The sequence below is a fragment of the Corvus brachyrhynchos genome, unplaced genomic scaffold (assembly GCF_000691975.1).
Source record: "Corvus brachyrhynchos isolate BGI_N302 unplaced genomic scaffold, ASM69197v1 scaffold6, whole genome shotgun sequence".
NCBI lineage: Eukaryota > Metazoa > Chordata > Aves > Passeriformes > Corvidae > Corvus > Corvus brachyrhynchos.
This window is the reverse complement of record NW_008238632.1, coordinates 343,839-365,731: the sequence shown is the minus strand read 5'-3', so window position 1 is coordinate 365,731 and position 21,893 is coordinate 343,839. Positions and strand designations below refer to the sequence as shown.

Here is a 21,893-nt window from a genome sequence, read left to right as displayed (position 1 = left end):
TGTAGGGAAGCATACCATATTTTAGGAAAGAAAACTGATGCTCTTTTTGCCTTTTTTTTTTCTGTTCAAGTGGTCCAAAATTTTCCCGTCTTCTCAGACTTGTATTTGACAACTGGAAAGTTACTGTCTTATTTAATATTATTACTAGTTTTTACAAATTATTTATTGCAATGTGTCAGGAACTAACTTGATAATCAGATCATGTCCTTGCTCTCCTCTTCCCAAATAATTTGCTTTTGCAGTAGCGAAGATTTTAAAGAATTATTCCTTGCTGTTATGTCATGCAGTCCTCCTGTTCTCATCTTATTTTCTCTCCCAGAAAGCAGTTAATTAGCTGAATAAAAGAGATGTCTTGCTGTGAATCAATACTGAACACCGAAACAGACTTCATACCTCCAGCAATGTGTTTAGAAGCTTTGGAGAGATGAGCAAACAGATCATAATGTTGAGAGAGGAAAGAAGAGGACAAAAAAAATAGTTTCTCACTTGTTAATTTGAAAAGGGGAACTTTCTTGCAATATGACTTGCCTCTATAGTACCCTGAGGTGAAACTGGATTTTGTGGTTGTCTTTTTTGGTGCATTACCTTTGTTGTGACCTTGCAAGGTATATGGGATTTTTTGTGTGTTCGCTTTTGATCCAGGTTGTGGTTGCCGTGGTTTAGAGGAATAAATGCAGCAAATAAGGCCCTAGTGGTGAACAATAGGTGACCTCACCTGAAGAGATTACTAATGGCCCAGGTAGGTGTAGTAACTCTTGCTCCCTAAATTTTGTCATTTTAAGTGCATTGGAGCATTCTTCCAGGCAGAGTTCTCTGCTGTGGGTTTTGTTGGTTTTGTAGGTGTTTCTCCAAATGTGTCTTAAAAGAGTAGTTGGTATTTCCTATTGACATTGAAAGCAGAGTGAGAAAGAACAGTCTCAGTCTTTCTCTTCAGCATTATGGTCTTTAAGATGTTTTTTTTTTTAGACAGTTGTTAGCCTATATTTCAAGGAAATGTTCTGCCCAGCTCAAATATGAATGATTCATATTTCCTTAAGTTATTGCACAAATAAATCAATGACTGATTTAATTCAAAGATAGAAATTATGTGGGACACACACTTTTGTTTTTAAGCCCCCTGAAAACACACTGTTATGTGCCTTGGGAAGACCCACACAGACATTCTATGCATCCCTTAAGAAAACAATCTCCAGGATTCTCATAAGCACCTCATTGCTGAGCCGCTTCTGCTCCATTTCATAAATGAAAAACTCTTGATAAAGAGAATGGGGAAAAATTTGCAAAACAGCTGTAATAATAAAAAAAAAATAAATAAACCTTTTAGATGGAGCTCATGGGTTCTGCTCCCCACACTACTAGTGTGTTAATACAAGCAAGTAGTGCTAATTTCAATATAGCTGTGGCACAAATATAATACTGACTGGCTCACAGGGGCAATTTATGAGGCTGAATTTTTGTTAGTTTCTTCTTTTGTATGTCTTCTGTTGATCAAGATAACATCCTTGATTTTTACTACAGCATCTTCATGTTTTTGTTAAGATATTTAACGTATGGAATGCAGAGTGAGAATAATTGCCACTATATATAACCCTCAGCAGCATATTTAGATATGCAGATCCCTGTCAGAAATTGCCTTATCTGGAATTTTTGCAGTGGTGTAGCAAAGCTTCCTTTGGAACTGAGAGAAAAGTATTATGAAAATCCTCTTGGTAAAATTGCAGTCATGATAGGTTTAGAATTTACTTTTATACTGCTGTACAGACTACACAGATAAAAGGAAAATATCTGTTTTTTTGAATAGATAGTTGAAGAGACCTTAAAAAAAGTTAAAAAACCGAAAGGTATTGTAGGGCTCAAAGTATGTTACTGGCTCACCTACTTTTGGGTAGAGGTCAGAAAGAAAATCACAATAATAATTATTTTGCCTTTCACAGCTGATCCTGGTGGCAAAAGGCAGTTTCAGATAAGATTAGATCTTTTATTTAATGGCTCTTTCAAAGGAAGAAAAGGTCCTAGCCTGGGGCCCTGGCGTAACTCTTCACTGACTACAATCATGCAGAGATTTCTTTCATTACATGTTTCCCCTCTCAGTTGTTGTCTGTGTGTGGATTGAAATGGATGTACCCACCAAGCTGGTACAGATGGCTATGTTCTTGGCTGTTGCACAGACTTAACTGGTGTTTTCTATTCCATATATGCCCTTACATTGTACATACCCCAGTATCTGAGTGCATTGAATGTTCTATGTAACATATCTCACATGTTCTTTTTCTCCCTGATCGTTTTCCCTGGAGGGGAAGGATGTGCAGCATGTAGTCGTGCTCTGGGAGCATGGCAAACAGGTATTAAGAGAACCTCCTGGGTCACCAAGTCTCATCTCTGGCTGTTGCAGAAACCTACTTTATATAATGCTCTTGTGAGCTGAGAAAGCTCCAGTCAAACTTCAGACTTCTTTGTGCTGCTACTGGAGAGCTGTTATGCTACTTTCGTATAAGGATTGGAAATCTTTCATTTTGAGCTGCAGATTTTCTGCCTTGTTTTTTGCCTATTCCATCTTGTGTCCTTGTTGATCTTGATCTTAATTAGCTTTTTTCCTTCTAGACTCTCTATCACACTTACTGAATTTATAGACACCAATCTTTCTCTTAGCATATGTTTTGGTAGGCTGTTGTACTGTTAGTACGGGTTTGACTGTGTTTGAGATAATTGTTATTTCATCAAAATTAAAGCTGAGAAAAATCATTCCAAATGGACTTAATTTTTCATTTCTTGCAACCATTTACTTGAAGTACAGCAGAATTAGTGCTGTACTGATGTATGACAAAATCCTTCCTTAAAATTTGGGTAAGAAACCCAATATGTTTTTTAATATCCATTGCCTAAATATCTAATAGGATTCAGTTTAGTCTCCTGTCCCTCCTTAGGTAAGACTTTAAGAATAATCCTACTGGTTTAAAAGAAGTCTGTGTTGAACAAAGTTCCACATGAAATTGGGAAATATATCCTTCCAAAGCACTAAGTGCTTCTAATGGCAAGTCAGTAATGAGGTTGTCCTGCCTCAGTCTGGGACCTGAGGCAAGCAATCAAAGCAGTATGGCTCAAACTGTACTGCTTTGGAATAAGGCTCTTGGTGACTGCAGGTCCTGGCCTATAAATACCTGGAAATGCCTCCATCTGTGTCATTCTCTGCATATGACAAGGCCACAGTGTTTACCCAAGTACAGGGTTGTGGGATGGGGCTGCAGTGCTGAGCCTACAGGGTGGGCTTCTTGGTGGCAAGTTCCCACCAGGCACAGATCTTCCTCTCTTCTCTCCTCCCCACAGCCATGCAGGACTGCTGTTCCAGAGTACGTCTGGCTCTCAGAAAAAAAAGCAGAATTGACCTAATTGCTGAATATGATGTTGAGTCACAGGCTAGAAAAGAGGCCATTCTGCTGCACTTCAAATCTATGAGAAACTAGGGCAGTTCAGTGCAAAGGGCTGGGGAATTTCAGTTTTGTGTTTGACACTGGACTTGTCAGGTTTGTCTGCAACTTAGTATGACAGTGACTGTCATAGTGTGTCTGCATAGTGTTGATCTGTGGCAAATGATCCATGTTTCTGGAAAAATGCACTCCATTCTACTGGATTTGCACAGAGTGCCTAAACTGTCTCTTGCTGCATTTTCTTTCTGATGGCTAACTTTTGAGGAGTTTAAATTTTTTTTTCTGTGAAGAAATTTAGGCTGATTCAGAAGTCTTCCTCTTTGCAATTTGCTGTTTCAAACTGTTGCTGGAAACAGGGAACAGGACCTCTTCAGTCACCCCTTGCTTGAAAAGGTCTGGGTCTAGAAGTGATCAGCATATCTGATTTTAGTCCCTCATTAAATTGGGGAAACATCATTGATATGGATAGCATCAAATTAATGATTCTTGTTTTGAACCATTTCTTGCTACTGTTAATAGATACAGGTTTTTTTTAATCCATCTGTTCCTCTTGTGTGATGGGTGTTCATAAGTTCTGTGCTCATGTCAGGCATAAAATATTCAAAGAAAACTTGGGGTTTCACCTGTCTCCATAGCAGAAGGCAATTTGAGTTTTGTAAAACTGTTGTTTTGGCTTGCATAATGTATAAACAGAAGCAAATTTGAGAATCAGTTTCTATATGTAGTTTGTATATAGTTTGGACCATACAGTTCAAATATTTCTGTCTTGGAAAGGGTTACTTCTGAAGTTCTTTCAGAAAGGAAGTCTCCTATTCTAAGAGAGACATCATCAATCCTAAATTTTAGCTGTCATGAACACTGCTTGGTCAAATTAGTATAAGTGATTTTGAAAATGTTACCAGATCAGTGTGTTTTAAATTTACATCCATCTTTCATTCACTTTTGTGGACATGGGCTGCATGTGATACAGACAGCTTGGAATTAAATCCCCTTTTCTCTTTCCGATGGCTGTTTTCCTAAAGTAGCTCAACTGCGGTTTTTGCCATAGAAATGTTGGTAAAACTTCATTCTTGCTGTCTGATCTGTCCCCTTTTCTTCCTATCCAACCCTTGTACAATATGCCCTTTACTATCCATTGTTAAGTCAATGTAAGAAAAGAAACTTGCAGTCTCCAGTTCTGTTAAGACCTACTGATACTTGGATATCCTTTTGCTCCACTGAACTCTGAGCATGTTCACTTTGATGGATCTCCTTTGCTCTTCCTTCTGCTAATGTGCTGATGCTACTTGACTTTGTGGGGAGAAATCTATCACTTTGCCATCACCATCCAACTGGTTAAATGCATGATACAATCTTTTTTTTTTTTTTAAACAGGAAATTATGGGGAAAGTGGAATGGAAGCCTTCAAAGAGCTGGCTGCCCAAGAAGGTCTCTGCATTGCTCACTCTGACAAGATCTACAGCAATGCTGGGGAAAAGAGCTTTGATCGCCTGCTCCGCAAGCTGCGAGAAAGGTTACCCAAGGCTAGAGTGGTGGTTTGCTTCTGCGAGGGAATGACAGTGAGGGGAATCCTCATTGCCATGAGGCGCCTGGGAGTGCTTGGGGAGTTCCTGTTAATTGGAAGGTAAGGCTCTGAGTGTGATTTCTCTGCCTTTCCTCTCCCTCTCACCCTGTAGGTAGGCCTTTGATTTCAGAGCTGTGCAGTTCAGGCTACCGGTAATTTCCACAGTTACTCATCTAAGGACCAAAAAGAAGTGGCAAGATGGTAGAGCAGACTCTCAGGAAGGAGATATGAAGATGTATGCCAACTCGATCAATGGTGATAGCTTTTGCTGAAGTAAATGTTAATTACTATTTTATGAGAGTATATAACATTACTGTTTTTGTGCTTTTGCCCACTTTAGAGGGACGTTTCATGGGCAGATTTTTAGACTTGAGTAGGGAGTGAAGAATTCTAGTTTCAGCATGTGATCTGTGACATGTGACAGAGTTTCATGTGTTTAACTAAAGATGGCCCCTCATAATTTGAAACCCCAAATAACCAAGTGTTTTTGATTACTGGAACTTTTTTCCAGTGTTATGATTACAACCTGGCATTCTCAGTTGTACACTGTATTTTACTGTGATCTTTGCTGTTGAAAGCTGGGGCACTGATATAATGCAAGTTGGCTTGTTTTTAAAGCATCAAACTTGCTGATGGCTAAATGAGTATGTATGTATGTTTTTGTATCACCAGAGTAACAGTGCAGATGTGTGTTGGATAGAAAAAGGCTGTTTTTATCAAAATGAGAATGGTTGTTTTGTTCTACTAGAGTTTATCTTCGTAGGTATTCACTGATATATGTTCATTTTAGTTCTACCACATGCTTTATCCACCTTTCCCTTTTTGTGATAATTCTTATTTTGAGGCTTCTTTGACTTTCACCTTGATTTCTGCAATGTCTTTGTCCATTTTTCTGTCTTTATGGACCTTGCTCAGATGATGAGGATGGATATTTTCTGTCTTCTCTGTTAGACTGATGTCTGCTTTAATCCTTCTATTTACTCCCTTTCTTATTTGTAATCTTAACATTCCCTGAAGGAATGTTTAAATTAATTCCTTCAAGGCCTTTGACAGTTGTTTCCATGCCTACTTAGCTTCTGTTGTCACCTGATCTTATCAGACTTCTTTTTGTCCCATTCTTTCCCTTTTTTTTACATTGTTGCGACTGGGATCCTCTCCTTTTGGTCTGTGCTATGGTATTGTCTTCCCCTGACTACATTGCTCCTCAAACCCCACAGTTAGGATTTCTACAAGTCAGACAGCTAATCTGGCCTAAGGAATAGACTGAAAGCAATCAGTCACTCTCATTATTTTTTTGTTGCAGTCTTTGTTTGTAATCTATTTGAAGCTGAGGTTGTATCTCTAGAAGGTTGTGAAGATAAGACATAGCACATTTGGAGAACCATCAGCACTAAAATGAAATAAAGAGTAAGGCTGTATTGAAAATGGTATGTTCTAGATCATGCACCTTGCGGTTCACACGCATCATTTAGTTTGCATCAATTGAAATGAATAGTGGAAGGCTTCAGGAATGACATGTTTTAAGTATGGGTTTTCAGTGAGTAGAAGGAACTGAATATAATAAAATTAGTCTCAGTGACATCATCCCATGTGTTTTAGTAAAGCTTTAGGCAATGCTATGCTTTCTTCATGTATTGTCACTGTAGCAGTGTTTCATTGTACACTGATTTTGGTGCTCCCTCTTGATGCTGTCCATACAGAGAACCAAAGAAATTAACCCTGCTACCTTAAGCCACAAACCTCAGTTTCCTATTAGACCACATACTCCATCCCCTACTCCTTGGATGTGTGGAACATTTCAGCTTAAAATTGATTTCAAGCCCTTACCAAACATTACACTAGTCCATGAAGTTCACTTGTTTGTCTTAGAATTTGTCCAACAGTGTAGTTCTGAGCTTTTTGGCAGAAATGCTCACCTATTAAATGCTAATAATGGGATTTCTTTGGAAATCACTATATATTTTTCAGGCAGATTTTTACATACCCTTCCTTCATGCTGGTAATTGAGTATGGGATACTCCTTTTTAGGGCTGAGTGGGTTCTGTCAATTGTAAAACAGGCTGCTTATTGCTTTGCATAGTCTGGATTGTGCACAACAGCTGGTTGAAATAAAAAGTATTATAGGGCTTGCATATATTCTTTTATGCTTGCAGAACTAAAAGAAAAGACATTTTCTTTGAATTGTCCTAATTAAGTGATTTTAAAAAATGGCAAATTTAGCAAACTTGTGAATAAGTAAGTTGCAGTGGAACTGCAGAGCTATGAATTTGGTCATCTATCTACAAACAGGAACCAAGGCACACATTAATGTTACTTTGATGTGCTATTTAGTCTTTTTTATTCAAGTACCCAGCTAAGCAAAAAGCTAAGAGCCTTTTAAGAACATTCTTTTAATTGAGGGAAGTGGGAGTGAATGTGAAATCAAGATTTTTTTTTTTTTTGCAATAATGAGCTAAACAAAGCCTTTAGTTTTCCCACCGATTTATTATCAGCCACATGTTATCAACCTCATTCTCTGCTCTGACTCACTGTAAAGCGGAAGCCTTTGCAAAGGAACACCTGGCTAAATAGTTCTCTTTTTGCTACATCCCCAGTATTGCTTTTATCAAATCAGACAGGAACAGCTTAGCTTAACTAAATTCATGCTATCAGAAAGAGAGCTGGGAACTAAATTTGACTTCTGTTTAATCCGAAATTCAGTCTCCTTTACTACTGGGAGACTGTTATCTTAGTGAGAAGGGAATTCCTCTTTCTGAATCTGGAGAGAAGCTGGAATTAAGACAGTACAATAGATGAGGTTACAATCCTGCCTGAGGCAGAATGGCAGATACTCTGAAATCTATAGTGTTGAAACGTAGTGGAGAATCAGTGAGAAAATTTCTTAAACTATGAAATTATGATGATAAATCTTAAAAGGGACTGATAATGAAAGGGAAAAAAGGCAAAACTTGATCACGGCTTTTTGTATAAAAAGAAATACTAGAATAGAATTGGAGTAAGCAAAGGCAAAAATTATGCTAAAAATTTAACTGTACTCTTAAGGGAGTTCAGGTGATAGCTCTTTTAGCAGATATTAGTTTCAATGTGAAAAGATTATGTAGGAAGATGCTCAACCTCATGTGTCTAATCATGTTTATGCAGGCCACTGGGTTTTATATTACTTAATAAGCATCAATTAGATTTTGTGAGAATCTTGCAAGATGGATGAATCTCTTATATATCCCCTGAGAGAATGCATCAAGAAAAGGCATGCAATTTGACTTTTCAGCATCTGTATGGGTAATGCAACACAGATTAAAAACAAATGAAATAACTGATTTTAAGAGATACTCTGAGGTCATTGGAGAAGAGAAATTTTTAGATAAATAGTTGGAAATCAAAATGCTCTTTCCCAATTTGTTCTCTTAAACTCCTACACTCAATGGTTTGTGTGAAAGTATGAGGAACTTTATGAAGCAAGGGATATACTAGGGGATGGAGCACATGCTGTTTTTCAGCACAGCCCTTTGTAACAGACTAGGTAATGCTTCACTTCTGTAGGTTTTCTGATGCTTTATAGCCTCCATTAATGCTGCTATATGGGCTGTTGTAGAACTGTAAATTTTAAGTGTCAGTACAGTGATCTCTCCTGAAAGTTTGAATGCTTGGCAGTGAAGGTATGGTCGGATTCTCTGCTGTCAACCCAGGACATTACAGAGAGCAAGTCCGTTCTTTCTATGTATATAATAAAACTCATTTAGCATAGGATGACAGAGCTTTCAGGATGTATACTGTGGTGAAAATTTTTCTGACTGCCCTCCCTCCAGAAGCCAATATTAGTAATGGTTTTTGGCATTTAAATTCACACTTTCTAAAATATTGACAAGGCGTTATCACTGTAAGCTGTTTGGTCCTGTTCTGACGTGGCTGGATAGGTGGAACGTGATTGCATCCAAGTGCAAGAGTGAACAACTTGTTGGCAAGTTGACAGAGAAATGCAACCTGGTTTGGTCAATCCCTGGGCAGCACAGTTTATGGGAGGATTTTGGCAGGTGACTAGGGCAGTTATCACCTTCCAAAGCCTGGGATTTTATGGTGGAACAGACATGTAATCCCATTGAATTGGTACAGCACTTGGCAGAAGAATGCTTTGCCTACCCCAATCAGACCCATCAGTTCCTTAGCACTGAGACTACTGATCCTTTTTCAGCTCCATCACAGCAGAGGAAGGAGGGCCTCTGCACTTCAGACCGCCATGCCTAAGGCAGGGACCCAAACTATCGCTATGCCAGGCACTGCGCCTTCTGTGACATAGTGTTGAGGTGCTGCGATCTTCCAAAAGTGTCTCCTTAGCGAAGCCACTCGGCAGGACCACCTCACGCTCACACACATGTGCACGCACAAACGCACTGATAGCTTCAGCAATATGGGTCGACAGCAAAGAGGGAGGAAGGGTCTCCATGTAGAGTTCCAAGGATGAAGGTTTCTTGCAGCCGCACCATGAAGGAGTCCAGTGACAAAGACCAAAGACAATGGAGGGTCCAGGTTTAAGTACAGGAGCGGGGCAAGCATCAGAGACCAATGATCTGAGGGCATGGGGCGGTACGCAGGTGGAACTAGGGTATGGGAGCCAATGGGGAAGCTCTGGGGGAGTGGCAAGGGACAAGGGCCAATAGGGGGAACCTGGAGTGAAGAACTTTCTAGGGCATGGAACATATAAGGTAGCAAGGGGGGAGCCCTACACTAAGGTGTAGTGGAGGGGCCACAGGCCAACCAGGAAAGCGAAACTGGGGTACATTAACATAGCAGAACAATGCATGCCAGGGAAAGCCTTTTCTGTTCACCCTAACCTGGGGAGGATCCCTGGTACCAGGGCCTGTCTCACCACTGGACTTTCTTTGTCCCTTGTACCACTGGCTCACTGGCCACCACACCAAATCGTACAATAAAAATTATAATTATATCCCAGTTGGCAGAAAGTAGTAGCAGAAATTGACAGGTCCATAACATCATTTAGTGAGGGGGGAAGAAGAATCTGGTCAAGGAAGCTGGTCTTTCAGCAAGGAAGCGGGAGAAGGAAGTGACAGAAGTTTCTCACTATTTGAATCTATCTTAATTGGCAATAAATTGTTTTAGTTTGCCCCAAGTTGAGTCTGTTGCCTGTAATGGTATCTGTTAAGCAACCTCCCCTTATGTTAACTCGTGAGATTTTTTTCTCCCTATTTTCTACCTTTGTCCTGTTCAGAGTTGTAGCTGGCAGGTGGCTGGGTGAGCATTTGGCTGCTGACCAAGGCTACAGATGACATAGTTTACACTGCCAAAAGCATGATGTTATGTATTTCTCTTTTATTCAGCTCTGACATCACAAATGGCATAAATAAGAGTATCACAAATACCACCTCACATATGTGGCTAACAAGACTGCCTGCCTCTTGCTCCCTGGTGAGTCCCTGGTGCCAGTGGCTCATGCATTTCTTACAAAATGACAGAATATTGTACTGTTGATGGGAAGTTCTTCATAAAGGAGATGACCATTAGAGGATATGGCAGTTCTTTTAAGTTTGACTAGCTGAAAGAAAGATGCTGTGCTCTGCTCTCCTATGCACAATGTCTTCATTTGTCTGCCCCATATTTATATGGCTGCCCCATATTTACAAAAAAATCAATGACAAATATCCACATTCTTCCAAAAGAGCTGAAATGTATTGCAGGGCCAATGTGTTTAATTCCATTGAGAAAAAAATAGCTATTTTTAGCTACTTAAGAGATTACAAAGAAATCAGTAAGAACCAACAATATGTTGTCAATGGGGGAAAAAACACTGCCTTGTGCTAGCACAGATTATCTAGGATAGGTTTGGGCCTTATAAAACTGACAAAAATAGTAGATATGGCACAGTGTTGCTCATGATACTGTTTTATCCCAGCTTTCTATGAATGGGAATGTGTTAAGAAAACTGGTAGTAATCCAGCACTGCTAAATGTATATGATTGAACCCAAATTCATATTCCATGTGCTGTTTTTTGAGAGGGCAGTCTGAGTGGTAAAACTCAGTGGTTCAAAGGTATAAAGTAAAGATGACAACATTATTGGCATGCTGAAAATAAAAAGAAAAATAGTAGTTTAAGATCCAAAAGTTTACTTTCCATGCATTTTACTGCAGAAAGAGAACCATTTTTTCTTTCTGGTACCTCCATGACCAAAGATGTTTAGAATGACTACTTTTAATATTTCTGTTGTTTTTGACACTCCAAGTTAGTGGAAGACTGTGTTTAAATAAGTGTTTAGATGTAATCAGAGGTTTAGCTGGGTTTGGATTCAAATTCCTGGATTAAAATTGAGGTAGATTCTGTGAAATGCTGAAATAATTCATTATGATTTTTCAAATGCTTTCAGAGTCTAACTGAAGTTGACATTTAAGCAAAGTATTATCAATTAAGATAGTCCCACCTGCCAACATCAGACCATTTCTTGAACATTATCAAGGTGTGTAATAGGATCCACTGCTAACTTTAAAGTCTGAAACCTCAGAACCTCAGGAAATTTTATACCTTATTAATGGTTCAGTTTTTAGTTGTAGTCTATCACCTGTTTACTGTGACAGGAATTTATAATCTGTGTGGATGAAAACAGAATTATATGATGCAAGAACACTGAGCAAGCATATTTTGTTCACCTGCTAACCTACAATAACATCAATCCACGTAAAAATGTGATTGCATATTAAGTGCCAATTAAACAGCAATATATTTGAGCAGAACTGCATTTTGAGCAATGTTCACTTTTGCAGAGATGAGAAAATACAAGAAGGGTACGTATTTTTTATGTTAAATGGGGTTTATGTATTACAGTGGGCAATTTTTTAAATATGGGGATGTTCTTTTGTCTTTTCACTTGCTGCTATGTGATACGAGTTAAACTAAGTTTTGTATGTAATCAAACCTCTTTCATATGAGCATCCAGAATTAGTTTTAAAAACATGTATTAACCCTTAGCTTTCTGTGTATGCACTCAGTGCTTTAAATGAGGATGAAATTTACAGAGGTTGTAGGTGAGATACTGGTGCTTTTGTAAATATTACTCAGTTTTTTAAAAAGCTGCCTTTTTGGGGGGGTTTGGGTTTTTTTTTGGTTTTTTGTAGCTCGAAATGAGAATTTCTGCTTAATGCAATAAAAACAGGTACAGAATAGTAAATTTCAGCCCAGGTATCTCTGTGCTATTCCTAGTTCTTCACAGAAGACTCTAACACGCAATTTTCAGTATGATGCTTACTAAAGTGAATCCACTTCAGAGGGAAGAGATCACATCACCAACAAGTGTGAGACTGTTCTATCAAGTCCATGTACATTCCTGCCCACACTTCCAAGAGAGGTCCCATACTGACAGACATAAAATACTAGGTCTCCAATAGCTTGAAGACATAGGAAAAAGCCCAAACTATTCATCACCATCTTTCTGTGTTGGCTTTTCCTTATGATCTTTACAATTCTCTGTCTTCAGGTTCCAATGTATCCAAAGACTTCTTGAAAGAATGTTTGTAGGGATTTAAGGTTGTAGGCAGATGTGAAATGGTGTGTTTAAACTGTACTTGAATGCTTGCAGACTACCTGTGGTAAGAAATAGAATATAATGTTTAGATTAAAAGTGGCTTTTGTTCTTGGACAAGGGTCGTACATCACTCTGGGGTCTATACAGAAGCTTGGAAGAAAAAGCAATATCCAGGCTATTGTTCAGAAGACTAGATGTCACGTATTACAAAAAATAAATATGACATTTTACCAAAACCGGAATACATATATGAGACTAAAGTGGAAGCAGCATTGATTATTAAAATACAGACTTATAAATTAGGATGTTTTAATAAAGTAAATGCTTACTCAATTTTTCAAAGTGATATGAAAGCTCAGTGGTTTAACAAACAGGATGTGAAAACATGTTTTAAAGCAATATACACTTTTTAATGGTAGCCATTAGTGTACCTTTTTTATAAGCGAGAGGAGGTAATGGACTAGTGTTTCTGAACGTGTAGTGCAATTGATTATCAATTATCACTTGCTTAAGTCACTGGAATAGGAGAGGGAACAAATGCATACAACTAGTGTCTTAAAAGCATTACAAAATGTGATGCTTGAACTTTATGGTGGTAAAACTTGTGGGGAAAAAACCCTCACATTTCTAGATTTCTTAAAATCTTCTGGATTCTAAGGCAGTTTATGCTCCTTACATAGCAAGGAAAGCTGAGTTCAGTTGAAATTTGAAAACACTTGGTTCAGTGTTTTCAAATTGTCTTGGCATGGGCTCTGCAGGAAGAGTTATCTAAGCTAGTAATGTCCATGTGAATTCAAGGAAGGACCAACCTGGACAGAAATAATTTACCTTTAAGTTTTTTGCAAAGTTTTCCAACACTGTAAATGTGCAAAAGTTCGAGATCTGCTTGTTGTCTATGAACATTATAACAGGGATGTTAGATAATTGAGTTATTAAGTAGTGCTGTGTGTTGTTAATGGATTATTTGTTAGGCAGGATATGTTTTATCATGCCCCTGTAGAAACAAGGTGCTGGATGGCTGCTGCTCGCCTGGAAGATGATGCTGTACTTTTATGTGAATGAATCATATTGAATGATGTTATTTCAAGGGTCTTTGCATAATTTATGTAGTGCCAGGTTTTTTTCAGGCGTGTCTCTGTGAGGCTGGGATTCTTTATAAAGGGTTAAGAACCAAAGCAATGTTTATGTTTGTCTCACAACAGTTAAAATAAGACCCTAATACTCTGACCTTTCAAATTTCTGCAGTTTACTTCCGGTTCCTTTTAGTGCTCAAATAGAAATGAAACTTAAAGAAGTTCTGGTTAAAACATGAACAAAACCCTCCCTCAAAATATAAAACTCTATCATTTTTTGTCAGGTTTATTTTCTTAATTCTAAGCAGCAAATTAATAACTTTTTTTTAAAGAGAAAAAACCAGAAATTGAAGAATAATCTTTCCTGGAATAGTAATTATTATTATTATTCATTATTATTTAAGAGTAATTATTTTCATGTTTCCTGCCACATCTTGATATAAAAATAGATTTTCCTCTTGCAGTATTGGAATACATATCATCAACTGTTAGTAACAGTTCCAGTCTTTGGATCACTAGAAAAACATTGATAATAGGGTTAAGTTATTGACTGAAGTTAATGTAATTGTCTGAGCTGTGCCCATACAAACAACACTTATTTTGACAGGGACAAGCACATCAAGGGGAAAATAATTTAAGTTGCAATTAAAGCACCTTTCTACTGCATCCTGGAAATGAGGGAATGAAAAGCTTTAGAGCTCCTGTGAATAGTCAGTTGGCTGCACTTTCAGTGCAGAAACTTAGTGCTTGTTTAAACCTTTGGCTCATTGAGCAAAGAAGGTAGGATACTGTGGAGAAAGGCCATGTATTTTCATATACTGCCTGATTTTCATTAATTTTTTTCTTTCTTTTTGCAAATGCCTTCAGTCTAATGGCCTTTGCTGGAGAACCCTGGTACATTTCCAGGGCTAGAAAATGTGAAAAACTTTTAGCAGTCTGAGGAGCTGAATTCATCTGAAGGGAGGCTAGCCCTGAAGCATCTGTATGAACGTGTACATGCTGTAATCTGGCAGCCAAATACATAATGTCTCAAAAGCAGAAATTAAACTGGACTAAACGCATTTGGCCCATGTTGGTAGATTATCAGTCTGTTGGTTTTCTGCTGAATTTTTCAGCCAAGAGAAATCCTTTCAATTTCTGAGGCATAGTAGTGCTTTAGGACCCAGTGGTGTCAGGAACTTGTTTCACAAAGTCAAAGCTGGCTCTTTCTGTTTCACTATTGCCTCTTCAGCACCACTAGTCTGTTCTGGTGTAGGACTAAAAGACTGTGGAACTGGCAAGCTCTTGACCACATTTCGCGCCAGTCATTACTTACCTGCATCTTAGTTCAGTTAGTTGTATCTCAGAGAGGGAGAATCAAAAGAAGAATTTTGTTTCAAAGCCTTGCAAATTCACTGCTGCCTGATAAGTGACCTGGCACTTATTTTAACTGACTTTAAACCATATGCATTATTCACTATGAGCTATTTGTGGGTAAGCTTTGATACCTAGGGCTCACACAGTTATTTTCCATGCTGGTGATTTGGCTGTATTCATTCATTCTGTGGGGAGTCAGTTTTAAGGTTTTTTTCCTCCTGGCCCTCTTTGAGGTTATACTGGAAGGATGCAATGCAAGTCAGAGCTAGAAAGAAAAATATACTACTGGTGTTTAGCTTAATAGAAATGGAGTGAGTTATTTTTTTCTGCTTTGCAGAATAAAACTAAATTCTTTGGTTTCATTTCTAAGAATCATCTCTTGCATGTCAACATGAGGATCAGGAAAACTGCATAATAGGTCAGATTTAAGCAATTCTGTATGCAGAAATAAGAATGAGAATGTGACTCCAGTTGTGGTTTCTGCTTATTTCTCACAGCAGGTTGAAACATTGTGAGTTGCCATTTATAATCTATACCTTTTCTCTACTCTTCCTTTAGTGTATCTCTGAATATATACTTTTAGCTGCTTCCTTTTTGTTATATATTACTTGCATTCTTCAGTTCCTTACATACTACATTTTGTTCCTTGTATCTTCACCCATCCTATCTCGGTCTTTCTGCCCCATTTACCTGAGTCTGGACTTTCTTGAACTCTTCAGCACTTGCTATTTTTTTGTAGTAAAAAGTCTGCAGTGCAGGTGTAATTTCCTTTCTGTTAAGTCATGAAGAGTTTTAGCATTTCCTTAATCAGAAATGGAGATAAGCAAAACTTGCTGTTGAAAATCTTACTCATGTGAAGGAGATGCTTGAGGAACAGGTTATTTCATGACTCTTCTGCATCATCCTTTTGCTTCTTTTGTGTTAGGCAGATGAACACCTTACACCTAAAGCCATAATTAAGTAAACCTACCAATTTAGGCATGATGTATCCTCTTTTTGTTTGTGGATGTGCAACAAGCAGTCAAAGAAAAAAGGCCCTCCCCATCAAAAGTAGCTATGCAGCTGTGTAATACTGGTCCTTTTGTTGTTTTCAACAGTTCTTGATTGGACTTTGCATTATTGTTGCCCTTGAAAAAATACAGGATGGAGTATTTTTTATCATATTAACCACTGTTGCCTTACAGACCTGAAATACTGTAAAGGTAATCTGGTCTCACATGCTATCCCCAGTATTTTAAAACTAAGTTCTGAGAAGAGGCAATGGTACAAGGGAGAAAAACTAGGCCAGTGTTCTGACTTTGGAGGTTGGCAGTTGAGCACTTTCAGATTTGCAAACTGAGTACCTGTGAGGACTCACTAAGAGGTAGCATAATGTAGCAAACAAACTAAATGCCATAGTCTATTGAAAGTACCACTGCTAAGGCCGGCGCCCAGACTGATTTCCAGTGGAACACCTAGAGTACAAAACTAGGTGTTGATCTGCATGCATCTCAAAGGAATTTGTCTCAGCAGGGTGATTACACTGTATGTTGAAAGAACCTTGAATGGCAGTCGGGAGTTTTGAAGAATTTACAACACACTCTCCACTGTCTCTAAGTTTAGTAAAAATGGAGGATGATAGAGAACAATGTTTCTCGAGAGGTCTATGTCCAAGTATGACTGATTTCTTTTATCTGTTTGCCATTATGTTTATGGGAAAACCTCTTAGATGGGAAGACTTAAGTAATTGCACAACCAGCTATTCCAGCAGGGTAAAAATTGCAGTTGTAGAGAGATGTAGGCAGAATTAAGAAGGAGAAAAGATAAAAGGCTAAGAAAGGAGAAGAGGTAGTGCTAAAATGCAAAAAAGAAAAACATCCATTATAGGAAAGCAAATAGAATGTGGAAGTGGGAGAGGATGAGTTGTAAGAGTCTGTATGTAAGATAGAGGTGGAGAGTGATAGAGTTTTGGTTACAGGTAATGATTATGTTTTTCAGGTCTAGACTAAGGTATGTTTTGATACATGAAAAAGCAGAACTGTGACTCCAAACTGAAAAAGTGGTGGACTGCTAGCCCATCACGCTTCCGTACAAGAATGCTTTTTTTGAACGAAACCTTTCCAGTAAAATATCAAGGTCTGAATTCTGTTTTCATGCTGCTGTGAATCATGAGTGACATTCTGGACAACAGTGCTCTTAAAACAAGTGTGAAATAAGAATGTCTTTCTGATATGAAGTGCTTACCCGTAAAAAAGAGAAATAATATGTTCTAGGATCATGTTGGTCAGTGGTGAACATCCAGTGCCTGTGATTCAAATAAAGATCTTTTACTTCCACTTCCCCCCCCCCTGCCGTGAAGCAATGTATCTCCTAGAATGCTGTCTGGCTATTTTGTTTTCAAGCAAGATGATAAGATGATTGAAATTTCCTGTAATTTTCATGCTTGGTATAGAAATTCCATATGTTGTGCTTGTTTAGAGCTTCCTAAGCTTTTTACTTTGAGAAAAACTAAGTGGTGTCTGTGAGTTCCCAACACTAGTCTGAATATAAGAGAATGTCTTTGTACTTTACATTTGCTGGCTTTTAATTGAATCAAGTCTTTCTAATGGAACGGGGAATATGAGTCTACCTGGATTCATTTTCATCATTTATGTTAAACATAGCATCATGTTTGTCCTCATGTCATTTTCTAACTAAGTGCACTGTTTTTAAGGTTCTGCATGCTATAAATGCTTTGGGGAAGGGACAGTATTTTAGGTCTGTGAAGTGCCATATGAAGAAGGGTAACCTTGGTTCATAACTGAGTTTTCTGATCACTACTGCAACTCATGCAAAAAGTAACAATATTTAAAACTGAATAAAAATGTTTTAGGAAAGAATGTATAGGAAAGGCCAAACACCAAGCGGAAGAGAGAGATAATTTGTATGTACTTATGAAAATGTTATTTTGATGTTGCATGAGTGTCATGGCCCCACTGCTTAAGTGGAAGTGTTCAGCCATCAGCATGAGCAGCTGTGCCATGTGTCCTGATAACCATGGAAAGAGGTTGATAGGGAGCCTGGAGAAGAAAGTGTTTTTTAACTGTATAGGCACACTGATAAAAGCTTCAGTTCTCTGACAAAGATCCAGAAACAGTCTGCAAGGCGATGGAGACCTACCTAAAGTCATACTCCTCCTTTTCCTGGCTTGAGGCAATGAAAGTTGTAGTACCAAATCTAGTTCTTCATCTTTTAAAGGTCGAAGCTTTCCTTAAGCCAAAGTCCTTGGATTAGAGAAAACTGGATTTGTGAACCCCTTGTAATATTCAGAGTTCCTTGATTGAGATTGTAGTTTCCACTGAAGAACGTGGCTGTTTCATTGACAGGTGTTTTACCAGATTAAAGTTTTCTTTTCCAGTTAACCTCAAATCACTTTGAATCCCCAAACAAACAGACCTTCATATAGCTACTCCTTACCTACCCAAATTCTCCAGCTCTCTGCTCCTGGCAGCCTCTAAAATGAACTTCATACATTGTTAATGCCTAAAGCTGCAACACAGTGAAAGCTGAAATAGTGGAGACACTGCAAGAATAAATTGAATTTAACATGAAAATAAGACATCAACTGTTGTATTGGTTGTGTTGTTACATGTTGTATGTAACTTAATATGAAGCTCTGGGATCCATTTAAATGAAACTGCCAGAAATTTTCAGACTGAGAAGCAGAAGGAGCCTTGCTGTGTACTTAAGTATCCCCTTGAGGTAGGGAGTGATTTGCATACCTCTTGAAGGAGTCAGGTCTACTGATCCTTATGGAGTATATGGAGAGCTAAATGATAGGGGCAGATGTACAGGCAGAGAAACAGATGTACAGTGCTCCAAATGATATGTATCTGTTTTCTTGGGTTTATAACATAGGAAGTCAATTTATGCTGCAGTGGCAGGTAGCCAAGGAAAAACAAACCTCTGGTCCTTGGTCTTTGAAAGGTATGAATCTCCAGTTGCTTTTCACCCTGCTGTTTTTTCAAAGATCTGTACAAATGATCCATTTTATCATCTCTTTGAAAGTTAAGTGGCTGAACTAAACATTTGGGAGGCAATGCTTATAACAACCTGAAACAACTTTTAATGACTTTAATAGTTTGTTTTCTTTTCTCAGCGGGAAAGCATTGTCTCTGCCAACACAAACATTTTTGTTAAATGTAGAGCAATTTTGTGTCAATTTCAAAACAAATATGCTATTTCAAAATAGAAAGTCAGAATGCTCCTATTTTGAAAATGTTGAAACTATTTCTTCTAGAAAATGTCAAAATAAATTATCATAACATTTAACCCTCCATCATTTCCAAATTGGTGAATAATTTTGATCTCCCCACAAATGTAATTTCTAGCAGCTGTATTATTCATCCATTTTTTAAAGTTTTACTAATGCTTTTGAAATCCCAGCTGATAGCTACTCCACAAATCAAAATCTACTGCTCTTTTCACTAGTCTGAGACTTCATTCTGCTCTTATGGATAATGATAATAATACAAGCCTCCTTTTTTTTTTTTTTCTCTGTGAACTGCACAAACGCAATGTAAGCTATGTAGACTCAAGTCCTTAGGAGCATGGGCCAGTGCTACATGCCTTCTCAGAATCATGGAATACCCTGTTCCTGATAACCATCATCTGTTTTTTTGGCTCCCCATAGAATGGCTTGGCTTCAAAATCCTTGTGTAATGCCAGCTTTCCTTTCATCCTTAAGGAAAGTGTGGATATTTGAAAAAGCTATTTAGAAGATGTATTTGGCCAAAATGCCAAAAGGGAGTGTTCTGTAATAGCATGAAGCAGTGCTGTGAAAATACAAAACTTCTGTCTGAGACTGACCTTAGGAAATAGAGTATAAGGTATGCAGCTTAGCTGCTGGTTTCTCTTATCAATACTCATAAAAATATATGCATGAGAACGCAGAAAGAACACTCTCTAAACTGCTCCCTAGAAAATAGCTGCAAACATGCACTGCAACAGAGAAGCTCCATGATGCATGCAATGCTCTATCAGCAAAAGGAGGAGAGACCCAAAGAGGAGTCCAGCTTCACAGTCCTCTTTTTAAAGGTTAGGATCTTCCTGCAGTATCAGAGCAAGGAGAGCAGTCATTCTGAGCTGTCTACACATGGCCAAGTTGACTTCTAAAGGCGCCTCTCTGTCTGTCCATCCCCCTGTCTCCCTCCTCCCCTGTTTCATTGGCTACAGGGATAAGATAAATGCAAAGTCATGCAAGGGAAATCCAGGAATTCCAGCATCAGGTAAGGAGGTGAGGAAGCATGTATACAGAAAGAAACAAAGGGTTTTTTTGTGAAACACTTCTGCCTTTCAGGACAGAAAATGATCCTGTGCTGGCACCATCCCTTCTGTTGTGGAGAAAGGAGGGAATTTTGTCAGTAAAGAGACAATAATCTCATTTCTGTTACCCCTGGTTAATATAGAGGTCCCTGTGAAAGTAAATGAGAGCTGTAGGTCACCTTTTGGTCTAGGGTTTTTTATATCTTAGATTACTTTGGTCCTCTGGGATATGAGGTTGTTCTTCCCATGTAGGCTTCCCACTTTAGTCCTCATGTTTCTTAGTGAGGTTGTATGGGCAAGGGCAGGGACAATGTTTTGTTCTGCATAGATTTGCTTAAAAAAGGCAGTAAACATGAATTAGGCTCTGGCTTTAAATTATTATTCCAACAGTATGTGCTTATAATTTAACATTTTATTCTGGACTACTAAATAGCTATTTACTAGTATAAAATGTAAGCAGTAAGATTCTATTGCAGCTTAAGAAGTGACACAGAATAACATTTAATAGCAAAGAACGAGCATAGTTATTGTCAATATATCTTTAGCTTGACTCTAATCATGCTAATTAAAATGGCTACAACACAGAAGAGGATTCAGAAACAAGATGAGACTTGCAGTCATGTAAGTCAGAAAAGCAACTTGACTAAAAAGCCAACAGATGTATTTATAAGCATTGTATAGAATAAAATGATGTTAGATGCAGTCATGGAGGAGAGTGACATAATTTTATAGCAGTGATAAAGTGTTAAAGACACTGAAAACCAGCATTCTTTGTGCTTTTGTTACCTGCATTTGTGCCTTGTTCCTTGTCTGGGAGTGCAGTAAGATTTTATTTGTAATTTTGTTTCTGAATTCAGTGTAATTGAGATAACAGTTCTTTCTAATAAATAGGCCATCTATTTGTGATTTTCAAGACAGAATATGTTCTTGCTCTAATCTTTATCTTATATTGTCTGTATAACCACTGACATACGTGATTTCCTTGTTGTAAGAGTCTGTTGTATCTTACTGTTATTTATTTACTCACTCTATGCTATATTTGATGTTTTCTTTAATTTTTTTTTGTCTCATGCTCTAAGAACTAATCTTTAATTGAACCATTACAGTCTCTCTGGAGCATATCTGGTAGCCAAAAAAGCTCTTGATGTTTTGAGAGGACAAAGGCATGTCTATACACCAAAATATTTCTTAACCAGCAGATAAATTTGTGTCAATAGAATACCCAGCCAAACATTCAGAAGTGAGAAAGGGCCATTTAGTAGGTGCTTCCTTGCCACTTCTCGAGTCATATACTTCCTATTGTCTAGATTTTCATGCCCTTTCACAAAATAAGTTAAAGGTTGGAGAATACATGCTTATACAATTTACATGCATTTCTTTGTTAGAAGTAGCATCCAAACTCTTTGCTCATACATAAAAAGAAGGTACATTTGTGGTTGTCTCGGTTTTGAAAGACAGGTTTCTGCTAAGGAAGGCAGAGGCCCCCCTTGAAGTGGCAGATATAACCCCTTTTCCCTCCAAGTTATTATATTTTGAAATCAAGAGCCTTTAGGCGAAGATGTGGGAAATAGGAATAACAGTTCTTTACTATATATATATATGTATATAACCAGTCAAACAAAAAACAACAACAACTATGGCAGTAACAGCAATCACAAACCCAGT

At 38.0% G+C, this 21,893-nt stretch overlaps 1 protein-coding gene across 5 annotated transcripts in view; it reads left to right on the top strand.

Moving 5' to 3' along the window:
- Nucleotides 1-21,893, top strand: part of GRM1 (glutamate metabotropic receptor 1) — a 193,577-nt gene that overhangs the window by 32,190 nt on the left and 139,494 nt on the right. For all 5 annotated transcript variants that reach the window (XM_017737264.1, XM_008635947.2, XM_017737265.1 and 2 more), the window contains one exon: nt 4,800-5,049. In XM_017737264.1, the coding sequence (XP_017592753.1) occupies nt 4,800-5,049 (250 nt within the window). The remainder of the gene's footprint in view (nt 1-4,799; nt 5,050-21,893) is intronic.